Source organism: Astyanax mexicanus, chromosome 7, assembly GCF_023375975.1.
Source record: "Astyanax mexicanus isolate ESR-SI-001 chromosome 7, AstMex3_surface, whole genome shotgun sequence".
In the NCBI taxonomy this organism is placed as follows: Eukaryota; Metazoa; Chordata; class Actinopteri; order Characiformes; family Acestrorhamphidae; genus Astyanax; species Astyanax mexicanus.
The window spans coordinates 16,233,271-16,256,407 of record NC_064414.1 but is presented as its reverse complement, the minus strand read 5'-3'; the positions used below and the strand labels follow the sequence as shown (position 1 = coordinate 16,256,407).

Genomic DNA, 23,137 nt, shown 5'->3' with positions numbered 1-23,137 from the left:
GTCTCTAGAAAGACAGAGAGAATTTGAGCAGGAATAAAAACATGCCTGTATGAAATGGTCAGTTCTTACAGTCTGGTATGTTTTTTTTATTTGTCATTTTTTCTGCTGCATATCAGCATGCACAGCTTTACTGTGAACCTGTAGAGGTCATTGTAGACAGACTATTTCAAGTGAGTTCGCTTTGGATTTAATGTTCCCTCGTGTCATATTTCTGAATGGATCAGCAGAGCTAGAGCAGACTGAGAGTGTAGCCTTTTCTTTTGTGGTTTTTAATTGCTGCCTATAATTTACTTCCTCTGAAAATGAAATGCAATAAAGTGGAAATGAAAGAAGATTTTATGGTTCTTAATAACATTTTTTAAATTATTAATACATTTTGGTACCACTGTATATCATGCCTTAGGTGATCATGCCGGGCATTGAATTAGTGAATAAATGTGAACTTTATGATTGTGTCTTTTTAAAAACATTTCAGATTATTTTTCATGTAGAATTTTCCATTTGGTTAGAGTTGACTTCAAAGTTTGGAATATTTTGTTCAGATGTTTTATTGGAGCAGTTTTGCTCATAATAAAATTAAATATGATTTCTGGTTGCTCTCCACAGATCTCGGACATCCACGTCACTGGGGAGTCCGAAGACATGACGGCCAAGGAGAGGCTGCTGCTGTGGTCCCAGCAGATGACCGAGGGCTACGTAGGTGTCCGCTGTGACAACTTCACTACCTCCTGGAGAGACGGAAGACTGTTTAATGCTCTAATTCACAAGTACAGGTAAAACAGTGGAACAGGAATTTTACAGTCTTTAAAATGCTACTAATGCCTCAGACCTGAAATAAATTGAACTTCTTAAATGTGTATTTTGTGTTAGAATGACATTTCTTCAGCTATCTGAATTGTATCCTTGAGAAAGGACAGGAACTGTTTTACTAGGAAGTGTTTTAGGACAAATTCACTCATATGACCTAATCACACTCTGGCTAATCTAAATATAGACTTCTCCTGTCACGTCCTACTTCTGTTACTGTAGATAGTCACATGATTCCCAGTGGATTGTATATCTCCTGTCATCAGGCTCTGTGAAATTTCTAGGCTACAGTTTAAGGTCTGAGCTACCAGAGCAGCCTTGTGCTGTTTTACTGGAATTTAAACCCTGTACTTGTGTTGTTAAGTGTGTTTTAATATACACCTAGTTTTAAGCTTTTATTTGCCTACAGCGGTCTGATAAGAATGTTTTATATATATTTTAGGTATTATAGATACAAAATTAGCTTTTAATTAGCTATGATGCTTTATGTGTTTATGTTTTTATAATGATAATGAATGAATGTAAAATCACACTTTTCTAAATCTAAATATGATTTTTTTTTCAATGATGTTGTATGTTTATGTTTTACATTTGTATCTAAAGTGTGTGGTCTTGATTTTTCCATTGGGCCTGCAGTTTGTGTATCTCTGTTTAGTGCACTCTGTGGAATTTTCCTGATGATCTGTAAACTGTTATCTGTGCTGGGCTTCTGCTGCTCTTGAACAAACACATAGTGACAGCAGTGGAAAATATTGAGCACCTCTGGCATTTCCTGTGTACCTTAACAGCACTAAGTGATACATCTCTGACTTGTCTTAGTAGCGAATCAATACAGCAATAAAGTAAAAAGTTAATAGGAAGCTGTTGCCTTGCGAATTGATTGCTACTTTGTTTCAGGAACAAGCAGCTATAATTATCAGTTAATATCTACGGACAAAAGCAAATATGCAAATATCAGTTTACTGAAAAGGCTTTGCCACTAGTTGTATTTGTGTTTTGCATTATAAATTCGACAAAACAATGATACATTTTCGTTAGAGAGATGGCCGCTTTAACAGAATTGATTTTCTGCTCTTTCTCTGCAGGCCTGACCTGGTGGATTTGAGCAAAGTGTCAGCACAGAGTATCAGGTCAAACTTAGAACAGGCGTTTGGTGTGGCTGAGCAGCTGGGAGTGGCTCGGCTGCTGGACCCAGAAGGTAAGTCTCACTGACACCAGTGTTCAGTACCATGTGTTTATCTCCTCCCCATTCTTCCTCCAAGACACGTGATGATTAAGTTGTGTGATTATTAGGGGTGTCATGATTTCGATGAAATAATGATCGAAATTATGTCCTGGTCTCGAGCATCGAAGTCAAAAACCGGAGCGACGATCCCTCCCGAGAATGGCGCAGCACGCTGTAGCTCAACGAGCAGCCCTTTCTCCAGAGAATGTGGTCATTCTCATCTTCTTAAAGAAAAACTTAATAATATAAAAATAACAGTTGTTTTGTCTAACCTCAAATATGTTAATAGTTTTGGTACCTTAAGGAGCATCTTTCTCTCAGATAAAGTTAATTATATATCTTTGTTAAAGAAAAAAAAATTTCATTCTCAGGGACCGAAAAAGTCTTAGTCTTATTTTTCATGTTTAACTGTTATAGTAGGATAGAGTTCAGTTTGTTAAGGCTCTAATTGTTCTTATATTTTGTACATGACTGTTCCTGTATTTTACTTTTTTATTTATTTTGTTATGTGCACACTGCCGCTACCAAAAAAAGCCACTAGATAGCATTACATATATATCTTAATTAAATTATTTAAATTTGACCATTAGTGCCTAATGTGGTGTATTACAGATCACTTGTATCCCTTTGCATTACTTATATCAACCCCACCTTTTGAAACAAGATATTGTAAATTTGATTAATCAAACCAATGACTGACCATAGACTAATCTAAAACTGGCATATGCCTCTCTGCTGTAAAAAAAAAAAAGAAAATCAAATCGAATCGTGACCCTAAAATCGGAAATAAAATCGAATCGAGGATTTAGAGAATCGTGAGACCCCTAGTGATTATGCAGTGAAGCTACAGATACATTAAAATAAAATATTTAATTTAATTAAACTTACTTTATTTCAGTAACTCAGTTCAAGATGTGAAGCTCATATATTATATAGATGCATTACACACAATGCATTTCTTTATTGCCAATGAAAACCCTACAATTACAGCCAATGAAAACCCTAAAGTTAGTATCTCAGAAAATTTTAATATTATAAGGCCAATAATCAGCAATGATAAAATAAATAAACGCATAAAATAGATCACTCTGTGAGTAATACATCTATATAATAAATGAGTTTCACATTTTGAACTGAATTACTAAAATTAAGTAACTTTTCAATGATATTCTAATTTTTGAGATGCACCTGTAACTTTATTAGAATATAATATTAATTAATGGTTGTATTTTTTTACTGTATTTTGAAGCTTGTGGGCTATAAAAAGAGTTTTCTGATTGTACCACAGTCCTTCATAAGGATAACTTTAATTATACGAATGTAACACATCCATTTCCTCTGATTGTAACAGATGTGGACGTATCAACTCCAGATGAGAAGTCGGTCATTACTTATGTCTCCACGTTATATGATGTCTTCCCCAAAGTACCAGAAGGTGTTGAGGGCATCAATGCAAATGTAAGTAGACATCAGCAACATGCAGGTTTGCTGAGAGGAAATTATATCAACAGCTTACATTTCTTTAATTCACATCAACACAATACATTGAGACTCCTCAGATAAGAAGATAATATAGATAAATAATTATAAGAGTAATGATTTAGATCACACTGACTGGTCTGTAGCTGTCGATGCTAACTAGTGTTCACATTTAAAGTAGCTGCATTAGTTATACAAGTGTCTGGACTGGACCATGGCCTGATCTGATGAGATCTGTTTTCTTGTTGGATGACCGGGTACACCATTTACCACCATTTACCAGTGGAATTTGCTGGATCAGCATCAAATCAAGGAACAATCCACTTCACAACTGACAGGAAAAAGATAAATTATCAGGCACCAGATACCACACGGAAGCTTCAGCTAACAGAGCTTATAAAATAAAGGTTTTAGAGCTTACAAACACATGTTCATTCATTTCTGAAACAACAGATTCTGGAGGCCCACTGCTCTGTATGTTTTTCTGCTCTGTATATTTTACTGCTTTTCCTGCTTTAATACACCCACTATAGGTCAGTAATGCGCTGTTATTGAGCTGATTAGTTAAACCAGGTCTTTTGGAAGCAGGGGAAATACTACAAATAACAGGCCATTGGGTATAAAGCCCCAGTAATGAATAATCCCAGACTCTGTTGTCCTGCCTGTGTGGATACTCAAGTAAGAGTAAAAATCTCAATCACTTTTTTCCTTCTTTATAGGATGTCGATGTTAAATGGGTGGAATACCAGAATATGATCAATTACCTCAGCCAGTGGATCAAACACAACGTTTCTGTCATGTGTGACAGAAACTTTCCTAGTAATCCTGTGGAACTTAAGGTGAGATGAAACACAGCCTTAAACAGCACACAAATTAAACACACATATCACATAAACAACATTTCTTGCAGTAAAGGAAAACATTAAATACATAAGTAGTATTTTTTCAAAGCCAGAAAAGGTCTATCAGATGTTTTGCTTTTCATATTCATCAGCTGGTAGTTGAGACTCATCATTGATGCTGGCTGACCTCATCAGCCTGGGGCAGAATGGCTGCTTGCTTTTCATTATACGTAGCGTCCCCCTTATGTTAACGAGTTTTAAAGCTTTACTAAAGATCTAGAGATCAGCCTCTGCAGTCAAGAATGCAGTCGATAAGAGCTCCTGCTGTACTTTAAGAGAACGCTGCTATGAGGATCTTCAAAACAGATTTTTCTGAAATCTTACCAGGTTGAATCAAAAGCTGCTGCTAAGTTTTTCTTTCTTCTAATCTCAGGCACTTTATTCGCAATACCTGCACTTCAAGGAGAGCGAAATCCCACCGAAAGAGAATGAGAAGACCAAAATCAAACATCTTTACAAAATGCTAGAGGTCAGTGTTCTCCAAAAGGTTTTTGATGTACTGTAACGAATGGTCCGGCACGACTGTAGAACAACTTACCTGTGTGTTTTTGATGTCGGGGTGGGGATGCAGGTGTGGATCGAGTTCGGTCGCATCCAGCTGCCGCAGGGCTACCATCCTAACGACGTGGAGAAGGAATGGGGCAAGCTGATCGTGGCCATGTTGGAGAGGGAGAAGAGCCTGAGGCCTGAAGTAGACAGGTATGAGATGCCATCATCTTTATCTCTCCATCTCTACAGCTCATTGACAGCACAGAGCTAAACGTGGATTTGTGTGATTTGCGTTCACGTTGGGGGTTTGAGGATTTGATGCAGTGTTTTATTTATTTCATTAGTTTATTGTCTTCAGATTATAAATGTTGAAATATGGTACAGTTTCCTGTTTTTTGGCCACTTTGACTAAAGGAGGTTTCAGGGAGTGCTTGAAGTGTTTGATATTAAACTTTTGCTTCTTTAGTTTAAAAGGGGAGAGGCTAGGCTAATGATGTTAACAAGGTTAGATTAATTGGTATCTTCTGTTGTAGACAAAGAAGCATGCTGTACTTTCGGTGGTGGTTACATGTGGTCTGCACTGTTTGCTGTTTTGCTTTTTTGTGGTGGTAGCCTTTATTAGTTTTGGTGTATTCTAATTTTGTACTGGGCTGAATGGTATACTCTCAAGAGGGATATACAGTTAGTGGTATTAAAAGTAATTTATTTTATTCCTCCAAGAGGCTTGTGAATTATATGCATTCTACATATTTTTGTGAGAATCCAGCACAGAGAGTGGGAGATTGCAGGTGTATGTGAGCTCTGTAGTTTTACATAGCAGTAAAGCAAGCAGCTGTAGTGTCATAACTCCTAACTCGCGAATATGACCTGGACGGCTGTCAGAATTGGCTAAATTGGAGATATATTGGCTGATATCATATATTGGTTAAAACTGGGCAATACCAATAAATAAGACAACCTTTTTCACCATACTTGGACACAGATGAAAACTGACACAGTGTGTGTAGTGAGCACATGTCGGTGGAGCAGTTTTGTTGTAGTCATTGTTGTCATGTTTTGTAAAAGCAATGTGTATTGAACATTTAGGAGATTTTAGATCAGATTATATTTTGTGTAGCCCTAGGCATAATTTTTCATTACCTGTTATCTACCCACAAACGCATCAGTAAAATCTGTGTTATTCAATAGGAGAAATGTGTACATTCATCTCATTCTGATCTCTTTAAAATTGTTTCTCTACTTTGATTTGGACAATTACTGATAGCGTGCTCATCTCTTCCACTGAGTGAACTCTTCCACTCTTTGTCATAATGGGTCTTTTCACATAAGAGGTAAAGCTTTGTATTCACAGTGGGTGTGGTGGGATGGGTTTATTTACAGGCATAGTAATTCTGCTGTACTGCAGTCACAAGTGCTGTGTGTGATCTAGTGGTGGGAGTCGTTCCCATTATCGACACTTAGTTGCACTGCAATCTTAAAATCATAATTATAGCTGGGCCGTCCAATAAAAGGGTTGTAAAGGCCTATTGAGGGAGATGAGTGAAAGCGGTGGGTGTGCCACTCTCTCTCTCTCTCTGTCTTGCATTCCATGCCCTCCCGTTCACACTGTAACTGTCTGAACCTGTAGCGGATCATCTGTCTGAGAAAAATGTGAGGTGTTTTTCACCAGAGGGAAATAGTATCGGGGGCAGTCTTTTCTGCTGCCGCCGTGTATGAGCTTATAAATGGCAGTGGCTCGATCGCCGTGCCACCAGAGGGCTGTTGTTTCTCGAGCCTCTGTGAGAGCATCGGCTGTAAGGTCCCTGACGAAGATGGAGGCGTGGTAGGTGCCGCTCTCTGTGCGCTGACCGACCGCGTCACTATCATGCAGAGCAACCTGGTGTACCGCGGGAGTGTGTCTTCTGTGAGCAACAGCACTCTGACCAGCCTGGGCTCGGCTGAGAACCTGCTCTCTGGGGCACCGGAGCCGTTCTCCAGCACCCCGCTCTACCTCAACAACAACTCTGTGTACGGGCCCAGGTGAGGGTACAGTGTAGGAGTGTGGGTCAATACCGGGACAGAACCGTGGATTACTTAAGTGCAGAATAATTACTGTCATTTATTTAGAGCGTTTACAGTTTACTGATATCATTGATGTGGCTTATTACTTAAAATATCACCTGGTTTAGGTCTGAAATTATTTTTTCTGTTTGTTGTGATGTGAAACATTGAGGAACACACAGTACTGTAAGCACAGCAGCTTCCTTTACAACTGAAGGCGTTCATAGTGACATTGTGAAGTTTTTGATTCAGTACTGTCTCTCCTGTGCTGTATTTGTAGACTTGAAATGCTGCAGCAAATAGCCAACAGAGTCCAGCGGGACTGCGTAGCTGGAGAGGACAAATTGGCTTTAGCACGAACATCTCTGCAGTCGGTAAGTACACAGATAAACAGAAGCATCTCTGAAGTATCACCTTCCTCTCTGCATGGGTGCTTGATTGACTTGGTGTCCTAATACCAAATCCTAATCTTTCCTCCAGGATGCAAAGAGGTTAGAGTCTGGGATCCAGTTCCAGAACGAGGCGGAGATCGCTGGATACCTGCTGGAATGTGAAAACCTGCTGAGACAGCAAGTGGTGGACATTCAGATTCTGTTGGATGGAAAGTTTTACCTGGCAGATCAGCTTGTTCAGAGGTTAGAAAGAGTTTATTTATTTATAATTTTGCGATTTTTAACCTCCTAATCAGAGGTTAAATTTGAGGCGCTGTGCTTTTTGGGTTTTTACCTCACTCACTCAGTAGTGAATTTGTTTCTTTTTTTTCCACATCACAGAGTATCCAAGCTTCGTGATGACCTGCTTGCCCTCAGGACAGAATGCTCTTCAGTCTATAGCAAAGGGCGCACACTGACCACTGAGCAGACCAAGATCATGATCTCCGGAATCACCCAGAGCTTAAACTCAGGCTTCTCCCAGAACATCAGTGCAGGCCTGAGTCCGGCTCTGACCCCGGCTCTCACACCCGGAGCGCTGGTCACACAAGGTTCCACTCTGTCCACCAGCCTCAGCCCCGCTTTAACCCCGGGCATGACCCCCACCCTGACCCCTGGTCTGACTCCAGGCCTGCAGCCTGCCTTGGTGGGTGGAGGAGAAATGGAAACGGGGGTCCTCCAACACCTGAAACAGATGCACATCCGCAAGCCAATGCTGAAGTCGTCCCTAGTAGACCCCAACCTGTCAGAGGAAGAGGTGAATTTGAAGTTTGTGCAGGACTTGCTGAACTGGGTGGAGGACATGCAGGTGAGGATCCTGAGCGCTGAACTGCTCTCTTACTGTTTTCTACATAAATGTGTTTTTTATTGCTATAAAAACACATTTCTTATGTCTTAAAGTTGCAGCTTGATCGAGGAGAATGGGGATCAGATCTGCCAAGCGTTGAATCTCATTCAGAAAATCACAGAAATGTTCACAAAGCCATCGAAGACTTCCAGATGAGCCTTAAAGAAGCAAAAATTAGCGAGGTAAGCTTTATTTTCCCATTTTACTGGGAGCTGCTCTGCTGCCTTAAACAAAGCAGTGAGCTCGGAATCACAAATATTGCTGGATAAAAAAATTACAGTTTTGGTATTATAAAACTGGTGATGATTTATAAGACTGTGCAGAGTCATTATTCAGAAAGCAGGAGTTTAACAGCTTCATTAATGTAAGCTTATAATACACTGAAATATTTTTAGTGCTTTATATATTTAAGTGCTTTAATTAAGAAAGTTAACATATTGCATTTAAAGTGCATAGTTTTACACATTTCATAAAGTTCATTGAGTTTTTTTGCTAATGTTTTTATTGCATTAGATGAGAAAAGACTTCTAGGATTTTTTTATTGATAAAAATGTAATTATAAACAATCTGACCTGTTGTTTAAGCTGAAAACTGGGTTCAACTTTCATTTTTAAAACATCTAGAGACAGTTTCACAAAACTTTGTAGAGTAAAGTCTACAATTAGTCATTCAGAGTAGAATTTTACCATTACCTCTGTTTAGTCCAAGACCTAAATTTATTCAATGTTCAAAACAGCACTATATGTTGTTGAGTGTTAATTGCATCAAGCACTGTGGTACTGCTCGTCTTATCAGTAATAAATGCTTATTTCTGATTCTGTGGCCTGGGGGGCAAAATTCAGGTCAACAAAGAAAAAATCCCAGAATGTGTCTCGCTAAAACTAATGAGGGAAATATAGGTAATTCTTCTCCATATCTCCACCTCTGGTCACGACCAACCTGATACTGGGCAGCAATGAAATATATTGAAAGTATATAATAAAAAAAAACACTTTATAAATTGCACTCTTGATACTCTTGACCTTTGATCCAGATTCAGATGACCCCGCCGCTGAAACAGAGTTACTCAGAGAAGCTGGGCAACTTGGAGAACCAATATGCAAGACTACTGGTAAGACTGTTCTAAACAAAACAGTGTTTAAAATCTTTTAGTACTGAGTCTAATAAACAGTAACACATGTGCAGAGAAGTCTCACTACTCACTACTCATCTTCTTTACATTTGTTTTGTTCAGAACTGTTCCAGAGAGAGACAGAAGCACCTGGACAGCCTGCATGACTTTGTGTCCCACGCCACCCAGGAGTTAATTTGGCTTAATGAGAAAGAGGAAGAGGAGGTGGCCTTCGACTGGAGCGAACGGAACAGTAACATCTCCAGGAAGAAAGACTATCACGCTGTGAGTCCACGCACCGCTTAACTGCTTCTTTCATTTTACTTGAAGTTTTATCCGGCTACGCTTTAGTGAGGAGATAAAGCTGTGCTAATGCCCACAGCAATTTGGTGGCTTGCAGATTATCTGATAAAACTGTGTGTGTTATGTAATAGTGAGATTATGGCTCCCACCCATTTTGTAATTATGGTCGGGTTCAAAGAAGCTTGAGCAGGAAATGGTTTTGACCACCCTGAGCTTAGGTGTTAAACCACAACCACACTTTGTGTTTCCTCTGGGGAAGGAAGGGTGCCTTCTGTTAATGTAGTTTATACTCTGAAGATGTTTAAATAGTTCAAGGGCAAAACTAATTAGCAAACATTAAATTTTTTAAATATGGGAAACTTTTTTATTATTATTTGATTGGTGTTGGTAGGACTAGAAATGTTTGCCTGTACATGCCAGAGCATTTTATTGATGGAATTTGATTGGGGGAGATGGGTTCAGAAAGCATTAAGCAGCAGATATTTTTCTCTCACACTGCTCTGCTCTCACTTAAAGGATTTGATGAGAGAGCTGGATAAAAAAGAAGGAGTGATCAAGTCAGTGCAGGACCAGGCTGACATCCTTCTGCAGCAGAACCACCCTGCCAGGCTTACAATCGAGGTAACGTTTATGTGCAAACCTGATCAAGCTTGTAATCGCTTTAGGCTCTTTCTATTGATATTTGGCCAAAGTAAACCAAACTGGAAGAATTGTGTTAACTATTAAGAACTGCTTTATTGTGCTGCCCCGTCACCAGTGTTTAAATCTGCATCTAATCTAATCCTGTTTTTACTATCCTCAGGCGTATAAGGCTGCCATGCAGACGCAGTGGAGCTGGGTCCTGCAGCTCTGCTACTGTGTGGAGCAGCATCTGAAGGAGAACGCTGTGTACTTCGATGTAAGTCTCAGTCTCAGTCTCCTCAGGTTTATTGTAAGTACTCTTCTGGTTAGCCTAATTTACACCAAGCTTTTAATTTCTCCCCCTCCTAACAGTTTTTCAATGACGCCAAAGAGTCCATGGACTACCTTAAGAGCCTTCAAGATTCCATTAGCAGGAAGTATGGGTGCGACCGGACCAGCGGGTTGCACAGGCTGGAGGACCTCATTCAGGAGTCTATGGTTAGAATGATATACTTATACCAATAAAACATCAGCACTAATGAAAAATGTCTTTTCCACTGCTAAATGTTCGGGGTCTCACTGGTCAGCACATGTGGTGTGATCACAGGATGAAAAAGAGCAGCTTCTGCAGTACCGCAGCACTGTGGCTGGACTGGTGGGCCGAGCGAAGTCCGTCGGCCAGCTCAAACCCCGCAACCCAGAGAGCCCTGTCCGAACATCCATCCCTGTCAAAGCCATCTGTGACTACCGTCAAATAGAGGTACGGCATTTCAACACTGTGCTCGGCCAAAGACACATTATCAGTGGTGCACCACTGACCACCGCCACTGTTTATAAGCACTGAACTGCACTGTCTCTCTTCCAGTTAAGATCATTTAAATGCTAGAATGCTTTTGGGGAACTCTGCTCTGGAAATACAGCAAGGGGCTCCAAAGTTGTAGCAATATTCATTCAAGGATAAACTTTTATTATAGCTTTACTTACTTAAAACACAATTTAAATACCATAAAAATGATATCGTGCAACAAAAATATATGCAAAATAAGTGGTTTATTTAAAAGAGAGTGCATTTAAAATTGTATTTCTTACTGTAAAAGATTATCAGGAGTATTTATAGTAAACAGTATGCAAAAAATGACTATTAATCTATCACAAATGTCTGTAATCAGATTTAATAGTGCAATAATGAAAGTCCCAGTTAATCACAGTTACTTAGTGTAACTAATGCAGTTTCTGATTTCCAGCTTTTTCTGCTTTCTCGTTGCAGATCACCATCTACAAAGATGACGAGTGTGTGTTGGCCAACAACTCTCACAGAGCTAAGTGGAAGGTGATCAGTCCCTCAGGAAACGAGGCCATGGTGCCTTCTGTCTGCTTCAGTGTGCCCCCGCCCAATAAGGAGGCTGTGGACATGGCCAGCAGGTGAGCAGTGCTTTCAGCATTCTGCATGCTCTTTTCATCCTCACAAAGAAATCAATACAGTTATTCTCTCAGCTTGAACCGCTCCCCTCTGGCCACAGTCTCGTTTTACACTGCTTTTAGAGGCAACACAATACTGCAGTGTATGAATGACTTATGGGAATCTGTGCTCGAGTAGCATCATGTCTTTTTTGTGTGTTTGGTTATTATGGAGAAATCTCAGCATGTGCATTTTTCTCTTTCTATTCAGGATTGAGCAGCTGTATCAGAATGTTCTAGCACTGTGGCACCGCTCCCACATCAACATGAAGAGTGTGGTGTCCTGGCACTACCTAATGATGGATATCCGCACCATCCGGAAAAGCACTGTAGCCTCCGTACGTATTTTTCTACCTGAGGTGAAAATGAACTTTAGAAAGTGAAGTGGCCGATGGGCTCGGAAGATCAAAAGCTTTAGAAAAGCGTTCCTCAGGGCTGGGTAGATCACAAGCATCCAGCTCCAATCACACTTAATAATAATAAGGCAGTATTTACCCAACAGAAACAGCGTTTATGTTATTTTCTAAGATGTAATCATGGCCTGCTGGAACACATTTCCTAATAGCCTCTGTTTAGGGCGTTTATTGACTGCACTCACTGTTCTCCTCAGATTAAGACCATGTTGCCGGGCGAGCACCAGCAGGTCCTGAGCAGCCTGCAGTCCCACTTCGAGGAGTTCCTGGAGGACAGTGAGGAGTCGGAGGTGTTCACCGTGGCCGACTGCGCTCAGCTGGAGAGAGAGGTGCTGGCCTCTAAAGAGTACTACGAGGAGCTGCTGAAGTCTGCAGAGAGAGGCAAGATCACCCAAACACTCCTTCAGTTTCCCTTCAGTAACACAGCGCCGCCCCCTTAAACCTCTTACTTAAAAAGTTACATTCTTTTGGAATTGAGCAGACGTCTTGACCCACATTGCCAGCATTGCTCAGTGTGTTGAAATGTGAAATGTACCATTGTGCCAGTGTTACTGCCCGCCAAAAACTGCCCTTATTCTGCCATTTTACAGCATTTCAACTAAATATAAGAGTGTATACAAGTGTATATCCGGGGTAATATTAATATCACTGTCCAACTAAAACAGAAAAGACTAAATTATAAATTTGAGGTACATTTGATATTTAGCTCTTTAAATATGTGATGCAGCAGCAACAATGGCAAAAATATTTTTGTGTTAATCATTTTTAAATATTATAAATATTTAAACGTTAATAATAAATAATAAATGTGGTTTATTTAATCAGGGTTTAGAAAAAATAACTTCAAACACCTGTACGATGAGCTCTACTTTTACAACAAGATGATAAAATACATGAATCTTTTGGGACATTATTAAGCTTAGAAGATGATAAGAAGGCATAAGCCATGCATAATTAATAAGTTTAGTTTTCAAATAGATAAATAAAATGCAGTTGCTCTGGATATTCAGTGTTCTCAGTTAAATATTAAGGGAGATATCATTTAATTTTTTTGTATCACTACTTTATAATTTAGTTTTATATTTAGAGGTTTATCTCATTATGTGCAGCATTTTATCAACTGCTGTGATTTTAAATGTACTGTATTAATTAAACATAATGTAACTATTTAATTACACCCATTATTAAAACACAGTAACAAGCTAGATGTCACCAAACATTTAATGGGCAGTCTAACTTTTTTAATGATTTACTAAAGAGAAAAATAAGGTATTAGTATTATATTTAGTACAGTATATAAATCTGGCACGCTCAGCTTGCAGGTTTGACTTGTGTTTGACTGTAACGCCCTCTTGTGGTCAACAGAGGAACATGAGGAGTCTGTGTACAACCTCTTCATATCAGAGGTGCGGAACTTCCGCATGCGCGTGGAGGCCCATGAGGAGCAGCTGATCAGACAGATCCGCACTCCTCTGGACCGAGATGATCTGCAGGCCAGCATGCAGCGCATCACCGAGCAGGAGGTAGTAGCGCCACACAGTGGCAGCTTTTACCCAACAACTTTTAGTATTTCCTTTAGGAATGGACAGCATTACTTTTATTACTGACACTGTTTAATACAGCACTGAGCGCTGTCTCTGCTCCTCCACAGAGGAAGAAAGCAGAGCTGGATCGGCTGAAGGAAGATCTGGAGGTGTTAAAAGAGAAGTGTGAGGTGTTCCTGAGGCAGGCCGCCAACTCTCCGTCTGTCCCCACCCTCTCCTCTGAGCTCAGCGTCCTCACTCAGAGCATGGCTCAGGTCTACTCCATGTGCTCCATCTACCTGGAGAAGTGAGTGTCTCATGTTCTGAAAGGATTTTGGAACTGTGGTTAACTAGATTTATTCATTTAAAAAACAAATCTCCTTCAATAATGTACATAACAATAATAATAATAATAATAATAATAATAATAATAATTGTTGTTATTATTAGATACTCAACAACATCAGGCAGAATGCTGTATCATTACAAAGTGGTCTGATCATTTTCATAAACTATAAATATTCTTAAAATGCTTCAATATGACACCACCCGACAGTAAACACATATTACTGCCATATACAGTATATCAAACCCTTGATTCCTCAACTTCTGATAAACCAGACACACTGTGGACTAGTGCTGTGTGATATGACGATAAATATCGTGGGGACGATAGAAAAGTGTCTATCGTGGTACTTACCTTCTATCATCCCTATCGTTTCTACAGTGATTTCATTAATTATTCATGCAAATATATAATATATTAAAGTAGGCTACGATAAAATGTATTGGCGTGGTCACTTTGCATAAACTCAGTTTATATAACTGATAATAAAGTAATCTCAAAAAAAAGCTTCATAATATGGTTTTGCAACATGACGCTGCTTTATGTTATTTGACGGACACTTAAAAAAATTTTTATACAGTTTATTTTGATTCATTTAAATACCTGTATAATAAAAAAAGCTCTTGCATCTACCTCATCTGTTTTCATTTTGCTGCACTAAAAGGTAGTAATTCTCATTTGTAAAAGTTTGGTTTAATGTTTTCGAAGAATAACTGAATACATACTGAAATATGGTATATCATTATATATATCTTTATCGTGATATAAAAAAATTCATATCGTGGTATATGATTTTTCCCATATCGCCCAGCACTACTGTGGATACATATATCACCCCAAAAGTAGCCAAGCTACATACTAAAGGTTTAGCACTTAAAAGAGATGTGTTGTTGTAAATTCACTAAAAACAGAGGATGTTATAACAATTATTAAATCCTTAAACAATGTAACAATGTTATTGAGCACATGATTAGTGTTTAACTCTATATGCACTTCTATTCTGCATTCTGTTGTTCCTTCAGGGCTGCCAGCGATCGATAACTGAAGCACTTAAGCTCCCTTTAATGGAAATGCAGCATGAACAACATAAATTGTACATAAAGTGCGAACAAAAAGGCACTCTAGAACAAGTGCATCCATGTATTTATTATATTTTGATTATTTTATCTTATTTATTTAATCAGGCTTTCTCCTTATCAAACAAACATACATACATACTAATGAGAAAATTACAGGAATTATGGATTTATTGTTTTCAGTTTCACACAATTTTACTACCAATATTCTTCACCACAGGTTTACCCTATTTATTGGTCTATAGTGCCACCATGTGGAGTAATGAAGCAATAATCTTAGTAGGTCTAATTAGGGGGCGAGTCTTAGAGAGTTTACAGTGCCTCTGTTTCAATACAAATATCCATATTTAACGCCACATATCAATAATGTATAACAATTGAAAACCATATGAGACTTTATCCCACCCTAATCCTAACAAAAATAAATCTGTACAGTTAGAAAGACTGTGTGTTTTGATCTGACGTGTTGCGATGTGACTCTTTTAGGTTGAAGGCGGTGAGTTTGGTGGTGAAACACAGCCAGAGTGCCGAGGCTCTGGTTAAACTCTATGAGGCTAAGCTGTGTGAAGAGGACGCGGTTAATGCTGACGTCAAATCCATCGATTCAGTCATGAGTACACTCAAGGTAAAGTTCTGTCAGACATGTTCTTAAAGCATTTGTTCCTGCTCCTGTTATTTTGCTTCTTTCTGAGATCTGTAATGAATATATTTCCAGCAATGGCGGTCTGAGATTGATGACAGGCGGGAGGTGTTCCATGATCTGGAGGATGAGCTGCAGAAAGCCAGGCTCATCAGTGACCGTATGTTCAAAACACACAACGAGAGGGATTTTGATCTGGACTGGCACAAGGAGAAGGCAGAGCAGCTCGGGGAGAGGTGGCGTAACGTCCATTCTCAGATTGAGAACAGGTCAGAGCATGTCATTATCATCAGAAAAAGAAGTACATACATGGTCTGATATGTCAGATAAAATAGCTCAAGCTTCGTAAGAGATGCGTTCTCAGTGTTTAAGTTTCTTTCAGACTGAGGGACCTGGAAGGCATTAGCAAGTCTCTGAAGTACTACAAGGACACCTACAGCAGCCTGGATGTGTGGAGCAAAGAGATGGAGGCCAGCCAGAGGAAGGCACAGGAGAACCAGCCAGAGGACAGCAAGGCTTTAGCTGAGTTACTCAACCAACAGAAAGTAAGTCTATTAACCTTTTCTGACAATTTAGAGTCAAATATACACATTTATGTATGAAATCTTTTACTAATGAATAATAGAGCATAACTTAAACGTAGTACAAACAAAATAAGTGCATCTATCTCTTTATTATATACAGATAATTTATTATAAAATATAAGATAATAAAAAAATAATAATGATATACTTTCGTATTAGCTATTATTTATATCTCTACCTCAAAAAAGGGCAGATCTAAGATCTGTGAGCTTCACAAAAAAGGATTTGGTACTTAATGTAGAGTAGAGTACATTGGCCCTCTATGTTGTTGTATATGTAAATCTCTTTGAATTGAGTAGGAGTCCTGTCATGTGTAGGGCTGGGTCCTGAAATTCGATACCAAAAAGGCACTGACCGAAATGTCTCATTAATACTGAGTATCTAGGTCTAAAAAAAAATAAATTTGCTTAAATGTGCCAAACTATACTATTATTACTGTCCCCTCACAATAATACTGGAAACTACCAGCATTACAAAATGATTCATGATTATAATATATTTTTAAGTGATAAGTTTAATTGAACTGCATCCAGCAATATGTTGAAAAAGATGGAGTCTCTCACAGTGACAGTATGAGAATGAGATTGCTCATGTCAGCTATAAAATAAATCTGTTGTGTGAGGATAGTTTTGGTAACAATTAAGAAAAAAGTATTAGAGTATTAAGTACTGTTAGAGTATTGGTATCTATATGACCTGTTGTCAAAGTGTATAAAAAAATCATGTGCATATGCCCTCTAGTGTTTGTTCTTTTATATGCAAGGAAAGACCACATATAATAACAGCCAAGTTCACAAATGCACACAAATATATAATGATTGGTCTCCAAGCCTGTAATCATGTGATGGATGTGTGTTTTATGTGTTGCTTCAGGTGCTTGTTGCAGAAATTGAACGTAAGCAGAGCAAGATTGATGAATGTCAGAAGTATTCGGAGCAGTATTCAGCTGGAGTTAAAGTAAGCCAGGCTTCAGATTGAACCTGTTTAGACACAGTGAGCGTGTGATCTGACGATGATAACGCGTATCATCTTCTGCCCTCAGGATTATGAGCTGCAGCTGATGACCTACAGGGCCATGGTGGACTCTCAGCACAAATCCCCGGTGAAGAGGAGAAGAATGCAGTGCTCGTCTGACGCCATACAACAGGAGGTACGATCAAAAGTCCTGAAAATGAGCAGCCAATAGTGAAGCGCTGGTCAGGATGGGTAGAAGGTGTCTGACTTAGACTTCAGACGACACTAACTTACGCTTTTTCTGTCTTCAGTTTATGGACCTCCGCACTCGTTACACGGCCCTGGTTACTTTAATGACTCAGTATGTGAAGTTTGCAAGTGAGACACTGAAGAGGGCAGAAGAAGATGAGGTAGGACGTGTGTCTGTGACTGTATATTGTAAAAAAAAAAAAAAAAAAAAAAAAATATATATATATATATATATATATATATATATATTATATATTTTTTATATTATTAATTTACTATTTACCATTAAAGTTGCAATGCTCTGCTTTGATCTTTTTTATCCGCCATCTTCTTTCTCCTTACATCCTCGATTGACAACAGCTGCTGTCAATCAATTACATCTGCTTTTCGAGTGGTAAAGTTAAGTGTGCATGTCATATTGGTATTGTATACTTCCAGCCATGCCTTACTTTGTTGTTACAGTTTGTTCCAATTGCTTTTGCACATTTGTGTAGTTATACTGCTCATCACAGAGAAATCCAATCAGAGTCCCATTAGAACTCAAATGTCAGCGGTTATAATCAGTGTCCCCAAAATGACTAGTTAAATCACAAGTATTAAGGCTACAGAACAGTGGTAAATATTTATTCATAATTATTTTATTTTCTTATCTTTCTCACTCACTCCTTCCTTCATCTATCATTAAGACAGTTGCCCAGAATACAATAAAATCAAGTTAGAGATGTCTTCAATCAGGGCCGATCATATAATTTTGAAATGATTGAAATCGGGTGGAAAGTATCTGGATTAAACATACAGGGACACACACACACACACACACACACACACACACATGCACCAAATGGCTGTTTTGATATTGTTGTTTTAATTATAATAACTTTCAGAGACAACTTAATACTCAAAGTCAAATTGCTTGGACTCATGATCGGGACTTTCCTAAATCAAATTTGTTTTGTTGGCAACTGATCACAGTAGTGTTTCCCCATTCTGTACACACAGACTGAAAAGGTGGGGATTAAATTGACTCTGAATGTCAGGTTCACTAGCAGTTGTGGACACAATGGTAACTCTGTGCATACTAAAGAGTGCTGAAATTATCAGTAGATTATTTGGTAAGTAATTCCTGTCCAGCATCTGACTTTCTCACTAAAAACTGAACTCTACTGGAGCTAATTCTGATGGTATTGTAAATGTATTAAGGGTGAGTAGTTGTAAATAATAAAAGTGTAACATTAATAAAGATCAACAGTTAATGGGTTTTTACTTTGAGTTTCTACATTGGTAGTGTTTTCAAAAATGTGCTTAGAACTTTGATTAGGAGAAATGTTCACCCCATGTCTGGGTGAACATGCTACAGATGTGGAGTTTTCACACATTGTTTCAGCAGTAGTCGTTATAATTTGAGGTGCCGAAGCAATTAAAAACTGTAATACACTGAGAGACTTAGAACATCTTCCTTCAATTAAATAGTTTACAACACTTTCAAACTCCAGAGTGCATTATTTCCTCACATGTTGTAATGCACTACACTCGTAGACACAAGCTGTTTTCTTCCCGTTTTACTAACCTCATACTCTGCTGATACAAAATATTCAGTATTTTGTATTGTTGAAGGTGATGGTGTCTTGAATTAGAATACTCCGAAGCGTTTCGCTAGGAGGGTGGAGGGGCATTTTCATGCTTTGTTTGGTAAGTGTGCAGTAACTTTACCTCAAAACCAGATTTTCTTTCTTTTTGTCTTTTTTTTCTAACTGTTTGGAAGATAACTTTACATTTAATTTCAGAGGAGGTCCTCTTTGGAAAGGACTGAATACAGGAGCTGGATGGAGAGCTCGGAGCTGCAGAAAGCAGCAAGCGAAGAGGAGATCACCAGACTGCAGCGACAGGTACTACAGTTGGAGGCCTCGCTGTCCGACAGGCAGCAGCAGCTGGACATTCTGGGAGGAGAACTGGAGATGCAGAAAAAGTCAGTTGAAGAGTTGAATTTGCAGAAATCTAAAGCAGAGTATGAAGCTCAGCAGTACCGAGCTGAGCTGGAGGCCGCCGTTAAAAGCAGAACTGCCATCGAACAAGAGCTGAATCATTCTCGACAGTTAATTCAGCAGTCAGAGGCCAAGCAGCTCTCCTTAGAGGAAAGCCTCCGCATGCTGAAGAAGAACATAGAGGAGAGCACAGTGGCCCGCAGGAAGCTGGAGGAACACTTGCGCCGCAAGAACAGTGACGTACAGGACCTGGAGGAGCACAGGCGCACTTTGGAACGAGAGCTAAAAGTCAAAGGAGATGCTGAGTTTGAACTCATAAACCAAGTTAGATCAATGGAGAAGGATCTGACTCAGCACACTGAAGTTAGGAGGGGAATGCAGGGAGAATCAAGGATGACTACTGTCACAAGTAGCGTTCCTCTTTTCCATTCAGAGGCAGAAACAGAAGCCCTGCAGCACAAGATGGATGAGCTTATGGTGAGCAAAAAGAGAGCGGAAACCGAGATCAAGACTTTGAAGTCTGAGCTGAACTCTGTGCTAATGCACAAGAACATGGCAGATGAAAAAGCACAGCGCTTCAAAGAGCTCCTGGATGATGCAAATAACAGGCTGATGAAGCTTCAGGTGGAAATGGAATCGGATAGGAACAACAACAGACAGAAATCTGACGATCTGAGGCAGGAAACCTCCGACCTTAGGAAGTCTGTCTATATATATCAGGAACAAGTCAAATCTCTCCAAAGAGACAAATCTTCACTAGAGCAGAGAGTACTTTTCCATAAAACAGAAGTTGATGGATTGAAAGAACAACTCAAGATCAATCAAGGGAAGCTTCTCCAGCGAAGCACGAGCGAGCAGGAGAGTTGTCAGAAGTTGAGATGTCTAGAGGAAGAGCTTTCCTCTAAGCAGGCTGAAGCAGAGCAGATGAAATTTAAGATAAATGAAATTGGTAGAATGAATCAGATGTTGGAAGGTGATATCAGACACCTGACGGTAAGTATTGAGTCATTCCAGCAAGAAAAGTCCCTTGCTGAGCAAAAGATAAAAGCCTTAAAATTGGAGATGGAAAACTTTAAAGAGCAACTACAGAAAGCCAAAGAAGATCTTCTTATCAAGACGAGAAGTGAAAAGGACATGCAGCTGAAGATCAAAAACCTCGAATTAGAGCTTCAGAAGAATGATTTGCAAGTGACACAGCTGACCAAGAAGATAGAAGAACTAAGAAGAGTCAACATGGATAATGAATGCTCTATGAAGAGTCTGAAAGCTGAACTTGATAAAGCTAGCATGGATGTCGGCAGCAAAGATCAACAGATCAATATATTCAAGTCGCAGGCGGAGAGCACAAAGTCCCAGTTGAAAATAATCGAAGAAGAACTAATTAAGAAAACTCAAACATCTCACGAGCTTCAGATTAAACTGCGAGACTACAACGAGGAGACCAAGAAAACCTCTGAGCTTCAGCAGAAGATTAAAACCCTCATGACAAACATTACCAACTCTGAAAAAGAAATCAGAAATTTAAAAGCAGAGCTAACTTCTGTATGTATGGAGAAGAGTCTAGCTAATCAAAAGGTTCAGGAGCATAAAATAGAGATCAACAACCTGAACATGACATTACAGAAGGAATCGGCAGAGGGCAAGAAGAACATAGGAAAGATGAGAGAGCTGGAGAATGAGATTTTAAGGTGTAAACAGACTATAAGCAGAATGACCGGCAGCTCTGAAAAGGCCACAGTCAACCTTAAACAGGACATATCTACTCTTCAGAGGGACAAGCAAGCTGCTGACCAGAAGCTACTCGCTTTAAAGGCTGAATTTGATGAGCTTAATTCCACTCTGAAAAAGACAAAGGACGAGTTACAGAGAGTGACTCAAGAAGGAAAAATAAATCAGGCCAAACTCAAAGAGATGGAGACAGAACTGCAGAAAAATAGACTGACATTTAAAGAAATAAGTTCAAATTCCGATAAATACACAACTAATCTGCAGCAGGAGTGTGCAAGCCTATTTAAAGACAAGGGTGCTGCAGAAGAGAAAATCACTACTTTGGCGGCTGAAACTTTACAACTGAAAAGGAAGTTGGAGCAAACTCAAGAAGAACTGATGCAGAAGCAGACGGAAACATCAGCTGTTAAAATGAGATCGCAAATGTTAGAGGACCAGTTGGAGAACTGCAAGAGGATGCTTGAAGACCTGAAAGGAAAACTTGAACTACAGAAGAAAGGTTACGAGACTCAGTTACAGTTAGTGCAAACCGAGATGGAGCAAAAGCTGGCATTACAGGAATCCCGCATGAAGCTAGAGTTCGACCGAAAATCAAAGGAGCGCTCACACAGCGCCGAATCAATCGAGCGAGACAACAAACACCTCTTGCAAGAAATCGACAAGCTGAAAACTCTGCATCTGAATACTCTGAAAGGCAAAGAGGAGGCCCAACAACAACTTAGCAACCTACGCACTCAGCTGCAGCAATCTGAAAAACAGAAAGGAGGGCTGGAACTAGAGCTTCTCAAAGCTAAATCCAAGATTGCAGAACTGGAAACAGAGAAAATCAAGGTGAAATCCAGTGTGACTCAGATGGACAGTGTTCGCATAGAACATTCAAAGGAAACAACAAAATTAAAGCAGATGTTAACAGAAACTGAGCAGAAATTAATGTCTTCAGAAAGTGAATCAAAACTGCTAAAAGAGCAGGTCACTTCATACATCAAAGAAGTGAAGACTTTACAGGAGAATAATTTAAAGCTTGAAGTGAATGTCAGCTCTTTAAGCAAGCAGCTCAAAGAAGCAGAGACTGGAAACCAACTCAGTCATCGATGTGCAAAGGATGCTGAGCTCACAAAACTGAAGACTGAGTTGACACTGACACAGAAAATAGTTTCTTCGTATGAAGAGGCGAAGCGAAATCTGGAGGAGGAACTGAGAAAAATGAAAGAGACTTCTGAGGTACAAGTCTTCTAATATAATCTATCTATATTATATAAATCATTAAGTGTATATTTTAAACCAATATAGCTGTATATTTTAGACTTACACTTGTTTTACCCCACTATTCAGTATTCTAATTATATCAATTATTCTTATTCTTACAGATTGCTACACTGGAGAAAGATCAGGTACTGGGGGAGCTAAGACTAGTAAAAAAGGACAAAATGGCAACAGTGAATTCTAGAGCTCAGGAACATTCACTGAGCCACACAGAAAAGTCTTCTACAAAAGAGCATCAGTCAAAGTCAACAATGTCCACCGCCAGCCGCAGTATTAATGCATCTGAACAGACAACCACATCCAGAAAAAGCTCGCTGTCAGATGGAAGCAAATGTGGGAAAAGTCCGTCTGTAAGCTTCAATGTCAGCTCTGAATTCTCCAGTGATAATGCTACAGACTCTTCAATCACAGACAAACATGGAGAATCTTGTTCTGTAAAGCTTCAGGGTCTCAGGGGACGAATCAGTATTAAAAAGTTGATCAAAACTAGAATAATAACTCAGGAAATTGCTCTGAAGTTACAAACAGGCTTAATAACCATGGAGGAGGTACAGGCTTCTCTAGCCCAGTTCAGTGGAAAACCTGCTTCAATTGCTGGGATTTACTTGGAGTCCAGTAAGAAGAAGATCTCCTTCATGGAAGCTGCAGACGCAGGTGTTATTGCCAA

At 39.3% G+C, this 23,137-nt stretch overlaps 1 protein-coding gene across 4 annotated transcripts in view; it reads left to right on the top strand.

The window, feature by feature from the left end:
* Window positions 1-23,137, top strand: part of dst (dystonin) — a 192,119-nt gene that overhangs the window by 93,543 nt on the left and 75,439 nt on the right. For 2 of the 4 annotated variants that reach the window (XM_049481087.1, XM_049481089.1), the window contains 28 exons: window positions 607-773; window positions 1,893-2,005; window positions 3,384-3,490; window positions 4,231-4,350; window positions 4,787-4,882; window positions 4,985-5,112; window positions 7,223-7,316; window positions 7,423-7,577; window positions 7,716-8,181; window positions 8,274-8,402; window positions 9,254-9,331; window positions 9,455-9,616; window positions 10,151-10,255; window positions 10,437-10,532; window positions 10,628-10,753; window positions 10,863-11,015; window positions 11,523-11,677; window positions 11,925-12,051; window positions 12,324-12,507; window positions 13,492-13,649; window positions 13,778-13,956; window positions 15,558-15,696; window positions 15,787-15,980; window positions 16,094-16,256; window positions 17,168-17,251; window positions 17,337-17,444; window positions 17,560-17,658; window positions 19,282-19,383. In XM_049481087.1, coding sequence (XP_049337044.1) covers window positions 607-773; window positions 1,893-2,005; window positions 3,384-3,490; window positions 4,231-4,350; window positions 4,787-4,882; window positions 4,985-5,112; window positions 7,223-7,316; window positions 7,423-7,577; window positions 7,716-8,181; window positions 8,274-8,402; window positions 9,254-9,331; window positions 9,455-9,616; window positions 10,151-10,255; window positions 10,437-10,532; window positions 10,628-10,753; window positions 10,863-11,015; window positions 11,523-11,677; window positions 11,925-12,051; window positions 12,324-12,507; window positions 13,492-13,649; window positions 13,778-13,956; window positions 15,558-15,696; window positions 15,787-15,980; window positions 16,094-16,256; window positions 17,168-17,251; window positions 17,337-17,444; window positions 17,560-17,658; window positions 19,282-19,383 — 3,987 coding nt within the window. The remainder of the gene's footprint in view (window positions 1-606; window positions 774-1,892; window positions 2,006-3,383; window positions 3,491-4,230; window positions 4,351-4,786; window positions 4,883-4,984; window positions 5,113-7,222; window positions 7,317-7,422; window positions 7,578-7,715; window positions 8,182-8,273; window positions 8,403-9,253; window positions 9,332-9,454; window positions 9,617-10,150; window positions 10,256-10,436; window positions 10,533-10,627; window positions 10,754-10,862; window positions 11,016-11,522; window positions 11,678-11,924; window positions 12,052-12,323; window positions 12,508-13,491; window positions 13,650-13,777; window positions 13,957-15,557; window positions 15,697-15,786; window positions 15,981-16,093; window positions 16,257-17,167; window positions 17,252-17,336; window positions 17,445-17,559; window positions 17,659-19,281; window positions 19,384-23,137) is intronic. The other 2 variants (XM_049481090.1, XM_049481088.1) reach the window with 1 other exon arrangement.